The sequence below is a fragment of the Dermacentor andersoni genome, chromosome 4, assembly GCF_023375885.2.
Source record: "Dermacentor andersoni chromosome 4, qqDerAnde1_hic_scaffold, whole genome shotgun sequence".
Classification (NCBI taxonomy): Eukaryota; Metazoa; Arthropoda; class Arachnida; order Ixodida; family Ixodidae; genus Dermacentor; species Dermacentor andersoni.
In genome coordinates this window covers 28859477-28876421 of record NC_092817.1, presented here as the reverse complement: position 1 = coordinate 28876421, position 16945 = coordinate 28859477, and the positions used below count along the sequence as shown (strand labels likewise).

The 16945-nt window shown below is 41.2% G+C and overlaps 1 protein-coding gene across 8 annotated transcripts in view; it reads left to right on the top strand.

The window, feature by feature from the left end:
* Nucleotides 1-16945, top strand: part of syd (JNK-interacting protein syd) — a 90708-nt gene that overhangs the window by 24582 nt on the left and 49181 nt on the right. For 6 of the 8 annotated variants that reach the window (XM_055073544.2, XM_055073543.2, XM_050183618.3 and 3 more), the window contains 5 exons: nucleotides 2408-2425; nucleotides 4074-4131; nucleotides 4392-4448; nucleotides 6706-6850; nucleotides 10507-10700. In XM_055073544.2, coding sequence (XP_054929519.1) covers nucleotides 2408-2425; nucleotides 4074-4131; nucleotides 4392-4448; nucleotides 6706-6850; nucleotides 10507-10700 — 472 coding nt within the window. The remainder of the gene's footprint in view (nucleotides 1-2407; nucleotides 2426-4073; nucleotides 4132-4391; nucleotides 4449-6705; nucleotides 6851-10506; nucleotides 10701-16945) is intronic. The other 2 variants (XM_050183620.3, XM_050183619.3) reach the window with 1 other exon arrangement.

Below are 16945 nucleotides of genomic sequence, written 5' to 3'. Positions count from 1 at the left end.
CCTGATTGGTTTTTCACCAGTACTGTATACCGCTCATTGCGATGTAAATAGTACTAGTAATCCTCGACAACTTTGCACTTGCTAAAAACGACGCTACTGTTTGCTGCAACCACTGTGGACAAAACCGCGGTCGCTGTTGACACGATCATGGACGGCGACCTTTCTGTTCTGAAGGCACGCGGCCGACGCGCGCAAAGGGTCAAAACGAAACCACGGTTTGCCGAAACCGCGGCGGCTATCAATACGATCATGGATGGGGAATACTCATTCATAAAGGCACGCAGCCAACGTGGTGCTATGCACAGCTGTAAACGCAAAAATAACGGCTTTAAAGGCCCAAATAGGTGCACAACGTTCTGGTGTTGCTGCCATTCACGTACTATTTCTAGTGAGTACTATGGCAATGCGAACTCTGTCGTTTCGTTTTGGTGGATGCTAGCGCCGTTCTTGCTCTTTTGCGTCGCACATTTGCGGCGATCCATGTTCGCTGAGCTCCAAGAGTTGTCTGAATTAACCGAGGTGCAGCCAAATGCATTGGAATTTACGAGAGTTTCATTGAATTAAATAATGCATATGCCTGTCAGGACTAAAAGGCGAGTCCAAATTATCCGATTTTTCGAATTAACAAGGTTTTACTGTATAGTCTTCTACTAGATTGACAGTGTTGGTTGCCATGTTAACAGTGTAAAGCTGTACAGGGCGCCATGTTGTTTTCAGAATGCCATTTCCATCAAGCATCCACCATAACTGTGTTCTGGTGGCAGGACTTAATTAGGCTCTGAGCGTGCAGCTATTTTTCATGTGGTTGATGGATTATTTCCAGTTGGCCCATGCTGAGCAGAATAACTGTACTGGTAAACATGATGTCAGGGGGCATCATAATGCATCACATTTATTACGAATAATTCTTTTGTAAGTTTCCTAGAGCTTGTAGATTTTTTGGCAATAACGTGCTACCATTAAAAGGGCAAGCAGTTCCAGCACACTGCTAGATCAAGAACTGTTGTTATCATGTACATCCCATGCTAGAGCAAGTCAATAAACCATTCAGAAAGTGCCGCATAATAATTATATAGGTGCCTACTTAACTGATTTTTTTTTTTAAACCTAACATCTCATAGCATTAACTTGCCTATTTATCTGTGTTTTAAAGCCTCTATCATGGAATCCTTCTATAGTGTTTTCATGCCAGGCAGTCTGCCTCATATTGAGTTCTGTTCATTTCGTTTCATTTCATTTCATTTTATTACCTTAAGGAGCCCTCTAAGGGGTGTTACATAAGGGATGGATATGCAGAAAAAAAAAGCTTTTTTTTTACAAGGGTAACCACATGTTAATTTCGCAACAGGTAGTCTGTTACATAGGTAGTCTGTCTCTCATCACCACATAGCTGCCTCCTAGGGAAACTCTCACGAGTGATTACTAGAGGCATAGGCACCCTTAAATTGAAAAGGCGCTTTTGTATTGCAATGTTCAGTTTAAGCTTTTTGCAGTGGTTGGAAGCAAACAGGCCATGTGACTAGAGATATTTTCTTTTATCACCACACGGTAGCATGTTCTGCAGCCTGATTAGCCCAGTAATTAACTAATTTTGGTCGCAGCTTCTTGAATTCATGCCTCGTAGCCCTACCTTTACTCTAAATGGCTGTCACATGTTTGCAAAGCTTGCCCTGCAGCAAACACCTTTTAACAGACGAAGTTGATTGTGAGCTGCCCATTTGGTTGGTACAGCAGTACAAGGAATATTTAGCAAGTAGGTTACTGGTGGCATCATCGTGAACTTGCTTAAGTTTATTTGAGCTTGACAAAGTTATGTTGGTTAAGCAAACTTGGGTTTAATACTGTTCATTTTTGCTTTCTCTTGCTCTTTTTATGACTTGTTTGCTTGATTTCCCTTATAAAATATTACAGGTACCAACAAACCCAAACACTGTAAAAGAAGTGGTGTGATACATTCTATTGGCTGATATTATAGGCGATTTTCATTTCCTAATGTCTTTGTCTGACATCTTGTAAACATTGTATAGCAGTGTGGGTTGTCATTTCACACTGCAAATAGAAGCTTTGTGCTGGAACTAGGCCACTTGTCTATTGATGTGCCTAAGCTCTGCACTTTCTCTGCCCATTTATTTGTGTTTGTGTTTGTTGTGCTTGTTTAGTATTTGTATTGCACGTCAATTTGCAATGGTTTGCTTTTCATAGCTTGTGTTGTGTGTTTTGCTTGTGATGCTCTTGCTTGAAAGCATTTTGTCTCATGTTCTGTCTGGTGTATTTTCCTGAAAGGATTCATTCCTAAAATCCTTTGAATAATAGCTGCTTTTGCAATATCCTTTGCAAGGAATGCAGTGTTGTATAACAGTTAAGTAACAAACTTGTTTCCTCTGTTTTTGCACGTCCTTACTGACAGTTACTGACAACATATTCGGTAAGCATAACCCATCTGTATTTTTAACAGTCATTTGGCATGAATATAGATGCTGTCTATGTACAGGTCAGAATACAAAGTTCTTGCTTACACTTAGCTATTGTTTTAGATTATGTAAACTGCTGTAATTGTAATTGAAAAGCAACATCATTATCTAATAAAACAAATTGTATTTATTCAAGCACATTCTCGTCAGCATATTCTCTTTGTACCTATCCTTGCAATTTTTGTCTCCTGAGTGTTGCCTCACCCTTGCTTTTTCTTTTCTTTTAAAGCCCCTCATAACAGTAAGCATCTTCCTAAAGCCAAGCTTTACACTGTTTTACAGTGTGCGCTGCCTAGAACTGGAAAGCCTTATGACTTCCATGCTTAGCACTGATTGCTTATGCTTTGTGCAGTTGCATACTGTAGGAGCCATTACTTCCTTGATACATAGTGCATGTGTACAGTTAATAAAGTCAGCCATTTTTTTAGACATAGTCAGTTAGCAAGACCACAAAGTTTGTAAATCATTTCATATCTGACCAGGTTGGTTGATTTGTAAAAACAGGGTCTTTCACTTAACCCTTTGAGGGTTGATTTTCTTCGCCATATGTGACCGCCCAGGGTCGATTTTTTTTATTGCAGATTTCAATTCTTCTTACTTACTCTACTTAATATTTTGAAAAAAAAAAAATTTACCGCAATTTTTCTAGGGTGACCGTAAAGTGAGAAAAAATATTTTGCGTTGGTATATATGTACTCTTCATTCTTGAATAATAACAATAAAAAAGGAAATAAACTTATAAGAATTAAAAATTTGATGCATCTTTATACACATAGTTCAAGACCTCGAAAATGCGCACACGAGAATATTTTGCAAGACTCAAATGTTCCTGCTCTTACACTAATATCTAATATGTACATCCATAGCGTAATCAAACTGCGTAGGTGCACGCGCTCAAGAAAACTGTGTGGTTGTGTGCCTGTCAAAAAAGCACAACCTGTGACAAACTTCCGCTAATCTTCATCTTATCGCCAACCAGAGGCAATTAGTTTTCGCGAGTGTCAAAAATAAAAAATAAAAAAAAAGCAACAGAGACACATGCATGGCAGCATCCTTCCTATGCGCACCCCTGTGAGCACTAAACGAGCAAGAAAGAGGCGGTTGCCCTTTCAGTGATTAGTAAAGAGATAGCCATCAATTTTGCAAGCGCAAGAAGCCGAAACCGCCCGTGGAACAAAACCTGAAGCGCTGCCCGCCCCTGCGCGCGCCAATGTGAGCGGTAGTATATAGATGCGCGGGAGCAAACTAGCTCTAAAACAAACCATGCACTGAAAACCGAGAGAGGGAGGCGCAAGAAAGAAATTCCCTGTATTCCCACATAGTGGCAGCACATGACAGAAAAGAAAAAGTTTGGTGCACTTTTTAAACGTACAGACGGCGCCGTAAATATACAACATCGACCCTTTTTAGACTTGTTCGCAGCACCGTATATTTACGTCATTGACTCTCAAAGGGTTAAAATTTGCTCGAACAAATATAATAAATAAAGCACTGAAAAGCTAAGCTCCTGAAGCTATCATTTCACTATTTGGATTTTGTCAAATAGTGTGTATAGTGCTTTTTTTAATGACCATTTTCACTGATATATGCTAATTCATGCAGGCATGGGAAAGGAGGTTGAAAACATCATCATGGAGAACATTGAGCTCCTTGCCACAAAGTAAGTGGTTCTTTTGTTGCGTGGGCAATTTGTTATTGCATCTGCTATCTGGGAGTAGCTGCATGCTGCTGAGTTCATGGAAGGGTGTTTGCTGCTCACGAGAGGCATCATCACATTGTTAGTTGTTGTGTATGGTGGTGCTTAGCAATAGGGTTGCCAAAGGCAGCTCAAGAGAAGTTCACAGAGACTAACACATGATTTGTTTCACCATTTATGCCCACTGCATGCCCATATTAACACCTAGTTGTTTCTGCTTCTAGGAATGCGCTAAACATTGTTAAAGACGACCTAATCGCCAGGGTTGACCTTCTCACCAGGTGAGTTTGATGCCAAGGCTACTGCTGCTGCTGCTGCGTTTTTTTATCAGCTCCCATATCCCCCTATTAGAAATGTCGTGCCTCATTCCAGCATTCAGGCTGTGAAATATCTGCAGTGCAAAACTTATTACATGTGCTGATTGCAAGTAGCACATGTCATGTCATTTCTGTGAAATAAGTTAGTTTTTAAACACATCCATCAATCATAATCAACATGATTGCAGAAAATGATGCCAGGAGTTACGAAAATATTAGGTTTACACAAATTTGAGGATTCAGAGTAGTGCGGCACTACTTTCGGTATATCTTTTGAACTGAATGAATACTTTGAAATTGGCGTGTCTTTTGTCACTTTCGACTAGCGTAGAGTCTTGTGTCATAATTTACCACGCTTAAGTAGGCTGTAGCTTTCTGCACACATTTTATGTTTTGTATACTTTGCCCAGCTACCTGTTGAATGCTCATATAACTATGTATGTGATGTAAAATGACTGTTTAACGACTTTGCAATAAGCTTAAGCACTCGTACCAAAAAATGTGCGTTCTGACTTTTCACACTTGAATGTGAAATTATAGAAGTTCTTGAAGCACATAGTGAAACGTAAACAAGGAATTGCGCTCTGTACAGTTCCTAATTGATTAGTCTTAAATTATAAATTACACGCTGAGACATAAAAAGATTTTACAGGGCAGTTGAAGGGCGCTTAAATTTGAGCCATGAGTAAGCTGCATGCCAAAACGAGTGTCCTTGATTTTCATCTGGGCAATTTCACCCCTACCTCCAATCCAATAAGCTGCATGTGCTATGGGAAGACCAGAGGCTCTCTTTTCTACCCATTTTCCCTGCCATTGACTGCCTGGGTGCTGGCAAACCATGGTAATTTGTAGGGCTGTTTTCTTGGTGGTTAGCATTCTTTTTGGAGTATGAAGCTACAGCAAGTGCCACAAGACAAGCACTTTTTTATGTACATAGCTTTAGTTTTACCCTTTTCTGTCAAAAGCTCAGGCTTGTGCATTAGCTGTTTGCAGTTGTCTTTAGTAAAATCTATTAGGGGCCCCTGTGCCATCACTGTGTCACCTTCACAGTGGCGGCATAGTCAGACATTGAAAGAAAAATTCTATGCAGTGCTGGTGTTAATGTTAGTGAATTCTCAAGCCATGCAGACGGTGCTTGGTCCCTGCATGCGCCTTCCTTACGGCAGCTTACAAGTACTGCAGTTGCTCTCTGCGTGAATCTGCAGCAGTCACTCAGTGGCTATGAAATTGTGCTGCTGTGCATGAGATCACAGTTTCTAATTCCCGGTTGTGGAGTCCACATTCTCATTGGGGAGAAATGCAGTAATGCTCATGTGTCGTGCTTTGGGTGCACATTAATAGCCCAGGTAATCAAAATTGACCTAGAGCTCTCTGCTACAGCTCATAGCCAGTGTTGCTTCAGAATGATAAACCTGATTGATGAAGTGATCAATCGGTCAATGAATTTGTCAATCAATCACTGTGTTAAGGTCACAAGCAAATTGACTCACATCTTTTGGTGCAGGACAGTTGTGTGCGAGACATATTCACATGCTTGGAGACACCAGTTCCACCCTTTACCATTTTTGCTTCAAGATTATGCTGCACTGCCATGCTAATTTGCCTTGCAGAGAAATGACTGGAGGGAAGGTTTCATGCAGGGGCTTTCTCATCACAGGTGGCTTTCTTGCACTCAGTTGATGATGTTTACCGGCTCATTTGTCATGTGCCCACTAGTTGCTGTTAATTGTTTACCTTGCTGGCAGCTCACTGTGCCAATTGTTAGTTCCTGCATATCTTAGTATATGAGGAGATTGTAAAATGGAACCGTCGGCTAATGGGCTGCTCTTGCAATCCAGTGTGCAAAGGATTTGAAAGGAGCGCTTCTTTCAACATAACTTCGCTACTTTGTCTTTATGGTACAAGCACTTGGTTACAGTTGTTTTGTGTAGGTTGTGTAGGTTGTGTAGCCACTGGTTAATTGTCTCTAACTTCCTAGAATTAAAGCTCATCACCTAAGAGTGGAATTGAAATGTGAGGATATTTTGTATAACTTGAATTTACTTCATAAAATTCTATACCCATTCATTTTTTTCTTAACACTGAGATGTATCGCACAAAGGGAAAGTCATGATACAGAGTACCATATGTTCTTGGTGGCAACTACATTTCCTTTAGCAAAGCTAGCATTGGAACATCTTCAGGTAAAACACCCCTTCTCCTCTCCTTTTTTTTTTTTCAGTGAAAAAGAGATCCTTCAGAGTGAAGTGAAAGCACTGGAGCATGCACGCGATTCTCAGAAGCAGAAGATTCATGAACTGGAAGACGAACTCAGAAAGATCAGAGAGGAACTTGAAAAAATGAAGGCTGCCAAGTCTGATGATGAGGTTTGCACTTATCTTCCTGTCCAGTGTTTGGCGTTAGTGTGTGCTGAGAAGCTGCTCAGTGTAGTTAGTTGAAGGTTGAAAGAACTGTGATGTGAACTTCGAGCTTGTATGTGTCTTGCCGTTTATTTAAAACAGCACTCTTCTTAAATTTATTTATACATACTGCAGGCTGTGGTTGGGCTCAAGCAAGAGGGAAGAACAAGTAAACATAGAATGCAATGAACGGCACGTTTAGCACATAAGATAACAATATAATGGAAAATTTAGTGTAGGTTAATTACAAAGTATAAGTACGAGCTGTGTAACACAGTGATGCATTGTGAGCATGTTACATACCAAAGTTGATGTCTGCAATAACATTAATTAAAGATTCAACCAATGTAGAGGAGATGGCTACCTCTGGTAGCTTGTTCCAGTAACCTATTGCAGCTGGAAACAAACAATACTTGGGAAGTTGATCACATTATCATGCAGCGAGCTTTGTGAGCAATACCTAGGTCTTCATTGGCATGACGCCAGGCTGTATGACATATTTGCGGACATCTACACCAGTCCGATGTGGGCATTTGCACTGACTCACGTTAGACTAGACGATCGACTAGACTGGACTATGCTCCTGTGCTCCAGTTGAGTTTATTTATTTATTTATTTATTTATTACAAATACTTTCAGAGCCCGAGGGCATTACAGAAAGGAGTGGGTAATACATATACAAGTGTGCAATAATACAATTTATGAAAATACAAGTTAACAAAATAAGTAATCTTCAATGGCATTTCTGAATTTAGTGTCGATAATGGCAGCGATGGATGAAGGAAGGTGGTTCCATTCTGCACTGGTTTTTGGAATGAAAGAGTAATTATATAAGTTGGTTCGGCAAAGTGGCACACCCACCTTGAACTTGTGGTCCACACGCGATGAGATGTGGGTTGGTTGAAGAAAAAGACAGCTTTTTAACACTTCATTTTGATGATAGATTTTGTGAAAGAGGCCGAGACGAAGAAATTTCCGACGTAAAGACAGATCAGGCAGGTTTAGTGTGTTCTTCATAGTGGATACAGAAGCGTAGCGGGAATAATTCGATAGAATAAACCGGGCTGCACGATTCTGAACAGATTCCAGGGAAGCGATTAGTATGGATTGACTGGGGTCCCAGATGCTGGATGCATATTCTAGTTTTGGACGGACTAAAGTTTTATAAAGAATTAATTTTAAGGAAGACGGCGCTTTGGAAAAGTTTCGGCGCAAGTAGCCAAGAGTGCGGTTAGCATGGCGGGTTACGTAATCAACGTGCATGTTCCAGGATAGGTCGTTAGTAATATTAATGCCAAGGTATTTGTAGGAGTTAACGGCATTCAAGGGTTGTGCTGTGGGGTGTGGATTAGCATTCTTCTGCACCAGATTGACCAACAGATAGTAGCCAAATCCAAATTATGCATCTTGAAGCACTATCAATAGCTCAATATGAAGCGGTGTCTGCCAGTTCGTCTAGTCAGGAGGGAGTGCAAACTGGTGTGCGTCCTTTGTAGGTGTTAACCGACATTCCTTGCGAAGTGTGGCAGGCACATAAATACGGGGGGGGGGGGGGTGAGCAAATGAACACTGGCAAGCATGCATATGGTCTAGACTTCACACCTATACAGAACACAAAAATGGCCAGAATAAGATGAGCATCTATTGAGTAAAAATTTGTCTGCAGGACTGCATATTTAAATCCAAACCATACGCAGTACTGGGACAAGTGTGACATGCAGGTGTGGTTGATGTAATTTGTGTAATAGCTAACAGGCTGCTGTTTTCTCCTTTTTGTAGATGTACATTCTGAAACTGGCAAGTATTTACTTTAGGGTCTCTTGACAATTCTCATAGCTCTCTTGTGTGTAACATAATTGACTTGTATCAGTTTGTATTCTTGTAGAATAACTGAGTGTCCGGTGTTCTGTACAAAAAATATATATATATTTAATCTCTGGTTATTTGTTCAGCACAGGGATACTGTAGTATTTGTAGAAAGAAGATGCAGCCTGAGCAGTGTGTTACATGTGCATAGCTTTGCTATTGTAAGCACGCTAAAAGTACTACAACAGAGAGGGGAAATAGGATCTGCTTAAAGATAACTTCGTAACAGGTGGCAGGTCAATCTGCTCTACCTTGCAGCTTGCACGCTAGGGCTCATAGCTTTCATTGCGAGCTCCATTTTTATTCCAGCTTGCTAAGCTGTCATAATTCTTGTTTTTGGTTATATAAAGCCAGGCTATGCCATAAACAACATCGTACACTACTAAACGGGCTGGTGCAATATTGCAGACTGAGAAACAAAATAGGGAGGTCTTTTTTTCTTTTTTCTCACGTATGTTCTGAAAATAGTGCAGATGACTGGACGTCATAAAAAATCAAATGAATGATATGAGCACTGCAATAACCTACATATGTGATGATTCACGTACGAGTGTGCAATGGCCTGTGCACACTGGCCAGCAAAATTAAAGGTCTTTCAAGTTTGCTTCTGTCTTATAAGTGATTGAATCCTGTTTATAGGTGGTTTTGTAAAACTGCCTGTTTTATATACATTTAGCATTTGTACGCATACTGCTGCATGGTCAATTGAAATGGAAAATTGCTGTTGCTTATCATCTTGACCTCCAGAAAGGGAGTTCGACAAGCCTATCAGACTAGGGTTTCCATGTGCTCTAGAAAAAAGAAAATTGAGATGTGGCATGGGCCTAGTCAGGCTACCACTGAATAGGGATCAACTTAAAGAAAAAAAATATATATAAATTTTTGATATAAACTTGATATAAACCACGATCTGATTATGAGACATGCTGTATGGGACTCCAGATTAATTTTGGCCACCTGGAGTTCTTTACCATGCGTCTAAATCTAAATCATAAGTGTGTTTGCATTTTGTCCTCATAGAAATGTGTCCAGTTCAGCTGCGATAGAATTCAGCAGTGCAACGCCATAACCACTAAGCTGTTACGGCAGGTAGCAATTTAAAGCTCTTGGCTGTCATGTCTCTTCTGTGCAAAAGCCCCATGTCATCAAACATACGTGAGGTGAAATACCATATTTAGTTTAATCTGGGCAGCCTCGATTCTAAGCCTCCCTCCCCCCCACCTCTTTGCCTAATGTTGAAGGTTAGAAAAAAAAAAAAAAAGCTTTCCTTGAATGCAAGCTGACCAGGATAATAGTAAAGATAACTGCTAGAAAGAGCAAATGATATTTGTTGCTAATGTCCAGCTCCTACCCAGGCTCACTGTAGGCAGCACTTAGAGGTAAATAGGGGATTTACTTCTAAAAAAGAGGCAAGTTTTGAAATTTTCATGTGTGGTGGCACAAAGAAAAAGAAACTGCTACTATTACTTCTCCATAATTTAGTCAAACAGCACAGCAGCAGTGACTTGTTTGTTGCGAGGCCGGTGGTTCTCGCTTCAAAGAGCACTGCCACATTTTTCATCCGAGTGGGTTCTTCTCCAATGCTTAAATCCCAAAGTTGTGGAGGATCACTGCTAAATAACTTGGTTTCATGTTCTTGAGGTTGTTGTGGTTGCCGTATTTCGTACATATGTGTGGGGGTCATACTTGGATGTCCGCTTATCACAATGCTGCACTACAGCTCTCTTGAGATCACTGCTTTGGGATGCCACTTGCAGCAGGAGGATGTTCCTATGGCTCAGCGCAAGCGTTTCACCCGAGTGGAGATGGCTCGTGTGCTCATGGAGAGGAACCAGTACAAGGAGCGCTACATGGAGCTGCAGGAGGCCATTCGATGGACAGGCATGATCAAGGCTTCACGCACAGACCCCACTGCAGACCCAAAGAAGAACCGATCCTCCATTTGGAAGATGTAAGTGCTCTGCCTCCTCTCCGGTTGCATGCAATGCTTCCACTTCTCTTTGGCATGGCTATGGTACATGTTGCTTTACGATTTGGTACACTCTGGTTGCTTTAATTGTTTCAGATCTCATTTGAACCTGTTGGCCATTCTTGTGCACTTATAGTTAATAAGGTCTTGCTGTATATTGAAGGTACACAAGGCAACAGAATCTGACAAAGGGTACTGGCACGCCATCTATGAAACTCATGACAACAGATATGATATTTTCTCACTATTAAAAGAAATAGTAAAGCAAGACAGAAAAGTGGTGTCACGCTTACAAATGATTATCCATCTCTTGAATCATAACAGCATCCCACATTTTGCATTCTCTCTGTTCTTAGTACATTGGCTAACTGGTAATTTGGACTCAGTGGAGACCATCAAAACATCCGAATAATTAGGAGTCGGAAATACCGGATTTGCCCCCAAAAAAGATAGGTTATTTCACAAGTGACAGAAAATGGTGTGCTGTATTCTTGGATCGTCACTTTCGTAGATACAGTCGAAACCAAGATAACAAAATCCTGCGACAACAAAACTCTCGAGACAACAAAATATTTTCGTATTCCCGGCGAACGCCCATAGAATTCAATGCATTTCATACTTGACAAAGAAAAAAAATGTCACTGTACTACAATCTCGCAAAAACAAAATTATCCAAAACATAACCCCGCATATTACCTACTCACGTAGGACTAGCAGGCTGCAAAATGAGCTCAAATGTGATTGCTTTGCACTAAAATTGCTTAACATACCACCACATTACGCTTGTGTGGGCGCCACCATTTTTGTCTCAAGAACAACCATGCGCCGGAAGTGATCGCATGTGCTGGAAACACGTCATGGCTGCCATCTTGTTTGTTGATCGCCCGTTTGAAGTGGGATGCATGTAGCTGCTGACATGTGATGTCGGTTTTTGCACACCTAGTGCAGTGCATAGTGTGCGCCTTAGTGAGAAAAGCAAGAAAGTCCACGTCCCACTGACGTGGAATTGTTTATGGCGCTTGAGATGGCGCTCACAGCATGGAGTGCCACGCATTGGGCTGTGATTGAGTGATCGTCCGGGAATACGCCTTCTTTGCTTCAAGAATGCTGATTTTGGTGCCACCTGACAGGCATCTTACGTGGATTCGGCGCCGGACATAGATTTGCATGAAGGGGCTCAATTGATTGCCTTCGGGTGTACGAGGTGCAATCACTTTCTCGCTCGGCACGGAACGCGTCTGTACCTAAGGGCGACAGCATGCGCTGTAGAAATGCTGCTGCATGTGTGGAGCGCTGTTGCTCTGCGTCCGGTGCCGAGTTGTGCAAAATCTCGCAAAAGTGATCGTATCTCCAAAAGCAATTGACCGAGAATACTGCTCCACGGCAGTGCTGCCACTGCTGATCAACGCATGCGACGCACTTTGTACTGTTGGCATTGCAGTTCTATATCCTCGAGCAAAGCTTGTCAAAGAAGGCTGACAGAATTTTGACAGTAAGGTTTCGTTGTGCGATGCATTACTCATCTGTGCTGTCTCATTCCACAACAACAACATTCCCGCGAAAGTAAATTTGTTCGCATTCACCCCCTGATTTCTTTGTTGCAAAGTTCAACTGTACCTTCATTTTTGCAGAGCTAGTGCAATATAGAATGGCATTTGTGAGTAATGGCATTTCAGGTGCTTTACTACGCATGCTGTCTTATCACAGTGCATAAACATTGCTGCCCTTCGATGCGTCCAGTGCTAGTCATTCAGAATATCGCGAAAATGAAAGTATATTTCGAAAGTGATCATCTAAGGATACGGCCAATGTTTACCAGAGTGTGTTGCTGTGTGCGCATATGCTTGCCCTTGGCCTAGGCATTTCATGGCCATAATCTTCTAGCAGTGCCTTTTATTCTATTCTTTTTCACGCTTTTTGTGCTTTGTAAGTTGTCAAAGTGACGCTCCGCATGCCTTGTCAATGGGATCAGCCAGCCATGAAGAGCGGATGATAAGAGTGGCATAAAATCAAGTAGACAGCATCACTACAAAAACGAGACCTGTATCATGACCATTGTCATGCTGTCGCTACATATAAATAAAAGTACAGTCAATACATGCAACCGAATATTCATTGGTAACTACTAGGTTACTAGGCTTCGCTAGTTCTGGTTTCACAGAGCGCCAATGGCATGGCCGATGATCATCCTGGCAACGGCTCAGAATGAAAATACTATAGCTATTTCTGCTTGACACGGTGGCCACGTTAGCTTAACAGTCGTGCTGTTGGAGTCCGAATTATTGCACGACACGCTGTAATGGTATCCGAAATTACGGTCGTTCTTATACATTAAGTCTATTAGGCTAGTGGCGAGACCACAGGACTGTCCAAATAATCAGGCATGTGCAAATTATCGGTGTCCAAATAATCGGTGGTTGACTATTTCACTGTGATGTAGCGCTGTTCGGACATTTAAGCATAGGTGTTTACTTAGCAGTGGTTTTAGTGAACTTGCGTGGCAATGGAAAATGTGTATATTGCAAATATTGAGTGCTCGCAGAGGGAAACCAAATTGAATATATTGTGGCACCGAATTGGTGTTCCAGTGTAGCATAAGGTAACCATTATTTTATTTTGCTCATTAAGCATAGCGTGAGCTAGGGTGTTTTGGTCTTGCCGTGAATATCAACATAATCCTGTGTCTTCTCTTTGTAACTCTCCCCTTGTCTTCCTTTAGTGTATAGCTGCAAATGGTGATGAGACTGTGGCTCTCGCTATGCTTGTGCTATACACAGGGGCTTAAAGTAATTGTGGTGGCACTGTTCTTGATGTAAGTTGTTAAACATCTCGCTTATGCTGCTTCTTCGTCATGATCGGTGGTGGCATTTCTTTCTTCTCTTCTTTTCTCACGCATTCGCATTTGAAGCACAAAGTGAGTACTGCAAGTTGTCCAGTAATAGCATGCAGTGCTAAGCATCCTTTTTTGTGCTTTATTGTGTTTCTTTTGCGTGATTTGGCTTTGCACTTCACATTCTTTTGTTTGCGCTGCCGAACTGCAATCTCTTTTGCCGACTTTAATTCATATTTAGCTCCGCAGTATTTTGGCTTGTGGAAGAAGTGTTTATTTTGGTTCCTTTAGATTTCGCAACATTAAATGTGGTGGAATTCTGGCTTGATTTTATCACCTATGTTCTATATTGAAACTAGTGTACTTGTGAATCTCCTGCACCGCAGTTGAATATCTGAGATCAAACTTTTAGAAAAATAAAAAAAAAATCATTAGAACACAAACAAAATGAAAGCATCAAACATCATGTGACACTGCGCAAACTTGCTTGGTGGCATTCACATGCTTATCCTTTTTGCCTGCCTAAAGCTGGTTACTCAGTTGACAGCACTGTTGAATGAGTCGGTGTAGTCATATTTTAGCAGGTTCAAGGAAGCAGAACATTATCTGAGCTTGAACAAGGGCTTCCTTCATGTTAACTCAGCTTGACGCTTAGAAGTTTGCCTAAATTAAGAACAACTTCTGCGAATATTTAAAGAAAGCTTTTGATAAAACCTGTCACTTATGCACATTGAATGCTTGCAATTGCTATGCTCTAGTTGGCCTACAGAATTGTGTTTGATCCGGGCCTGTCACTTACTTTTCTTATGCTTTCAAGGAATACACAGTACATTATTTTAAAGACATATTGTCATTGACAGTTCTGCGAGGTTTTACTATGCTCTGGTAACATTGCACCTCTGCTAGAAGCTCACTGAAGGGTATTTCCTGTTTCATAACTTGCTTCGCATTTTTGTATGTGTTAGTGTCTCTGCTGCTTTTGCGGCAACACTTTCTGTGAATGGTTCGTGTCCAATGAAGTGCTCTCATCTTTGGCATTGCTCCATGGTGCCAGGATGTAGCCTGATAACTGTAACTAATCTATCTCGCAAGTGAGGCTGTTAAGTTTTCTGAAAGAAGACGGAAAGAGCACCTGGGCTGCAGCAATTCAGCAGAACAACTGGCTATTTATGAAGAACTTTCAGATCTGTTCTGCCCTCTTTATTCAAGGCAAGTACCTATCAGTGAATTTTGATATGCTGGAGCAGCACAGCTGCTACAACCTCGAAATGTAGCCCTAACGGTTGCCTTGCAACATACTGTTGAGAGCAGCAGGCAAGTCTCCACTGAAGTGGCAGCTGAACTGTGCCGTCATGCTAATGTTGCAGTGCCTGTGCTTTAGGCTTGTTATAAGTCAGTGTGATACCCTATGTGAAATGACATTCCTGAAACAACGGCACATAGGCACGACGTGGCTAGACGTTGTAGCAGTGCAATTTTGTTGCCATGTATAGGCACAAAGCAGTAGTCACTTGTCTGTATGCTATCAGAGCAGAAGGGAAAAACCCCTACCTTCTAGCACGTTTAAACAACTTCAAGGGGTCAAAATTAATCCAGAGCTTTCCACTATGGCATTTCTCATAGTAAAAGCATTTTAGGGGATGTTAAATGTCATCAGCCAGAATCTTCAATTACCTATATGGCATTCTTATTGTGTATGTGCAATATACATATGTGTAATATGCCAGTCTAGCTTAACTTTGTACCTTCTTTAGTGTCTCTCTTAGCGGTGGATAGGCCTTCTCATGTTTATAGTACAATCGAGCCCAATGTAATCAATTTGTACTTATAGTAAGAACATGTTGTTAAATTGTAAATTTCAATAAGTTGAAGTTTTTATGTTTCAGCAGCAAAAGCTACTTGAAAGTTCTGTGGATAACATCTATAATTTAGAATCGATCAATACCAATCAATCTATAAGCATTTATGAACAGAATTGGGCAAGGGACTTGACCACTAATTATGGAGTCAAAAACATTGGCATGCGGTACAGATTGCACCTAAAGCGGAGCTTTCACACTAACTGTAGCTACTGCAGTGGTCCCCATGACATGGCGCCATACGTGCACGAGTACCAGTATGGTCACACTAGCACCAAAACATACATAGCGTGCTGGCAGCGGCAGAACACGCACTGCAATACGAGGTGAGCAGCAGGACTTTCCTGCCATGCAGTGACTGGGTCTTGGAGATATTTTGTGGCAAGTCATATGCCACTGATCAGGGAGACCAATGAAAAGTGGCCAATTTGTTTACATAGGGTAGCTTTGTGAAGAACTACTGCCCTATTTCGACTCTGCCAGTGACCACGTAGCTGCCCCTGTGGCAGAGACACCAGCACATTTTTACATGCCAACATTGGCTAGTTATGCTGCAAAGCGACATTCTGCATGTGTTTTTCCATTAGTGTGGCTATACTTGCTGCCGCCACTAAATATAAGTTTGTTACTTTGAGGTTTGACTGTAGTGGCCTTTATACTCATTTTCTGAATATGTGTACAGCAAAGTCAGAATGTAATTTATTTTTCTATGTCTGCAATATTTTTTTAATTTCTGTTTTTCAGGCAAACTATCATCTGGCCCTACTCATGATGACTCATTCACTTTGTGTTTTTGTATGGAGCACAAAGGAATCTGGAGCAAGAATTCCAAAATATCAGTGTGCCAAGAACATTTCTTGCAACATAAAGATGATCCTGCTGCAAAAGGCTCTGGCTCATAGACACTCACCTGTATTAATGTTCCTAGTGAAGACAAGTGCAGAGAGACTTGTGATGTCATGATGTAGTGGTTGCTTGCAGTGCAAGGTATTGGAAGAAAACATCAATATTGAAAGATCAACTTGTTTCTCTGGTACTGGACCTGGCTACTGCTGAGATCATAAAGCTTTTTTTTTTAAAAAGGGAGAGGAACTGATTGTTACCATTTGAAAATGACCAGTGGTGCAATAGTGCCATTGAAATGATGGTGAAGTTTCTACAGACTTGGTGTCTTTGGTGATTTATTGCGCCAAGATGGTCATATTGAAGCCCACGGCAAATAACATCAGACGACATATGCTTTCCACCTATATCAACACTACAAGGTAAATAATTCCCATTGTAATACAGCCTTTGTGAAACATCACATTCACTTCTAAGGCTTGTACCAGTAAGGTCTCAGACAAGGATTTCACTCCAGATAGAGAACTGTTTGAGTAGGTAGAAAAGGGGATAGGTCTTCCTCATTGACAGACACTTTCAATATGAAGAAGTGTTTGGCGAGAGAAAATCAATGATTCTAATGCCCTCAGTGATTAAGATCTGCTTTGATCTGATGCCACTCTGTCAAAGCAACTCTCAGGTGACTACCCACATAG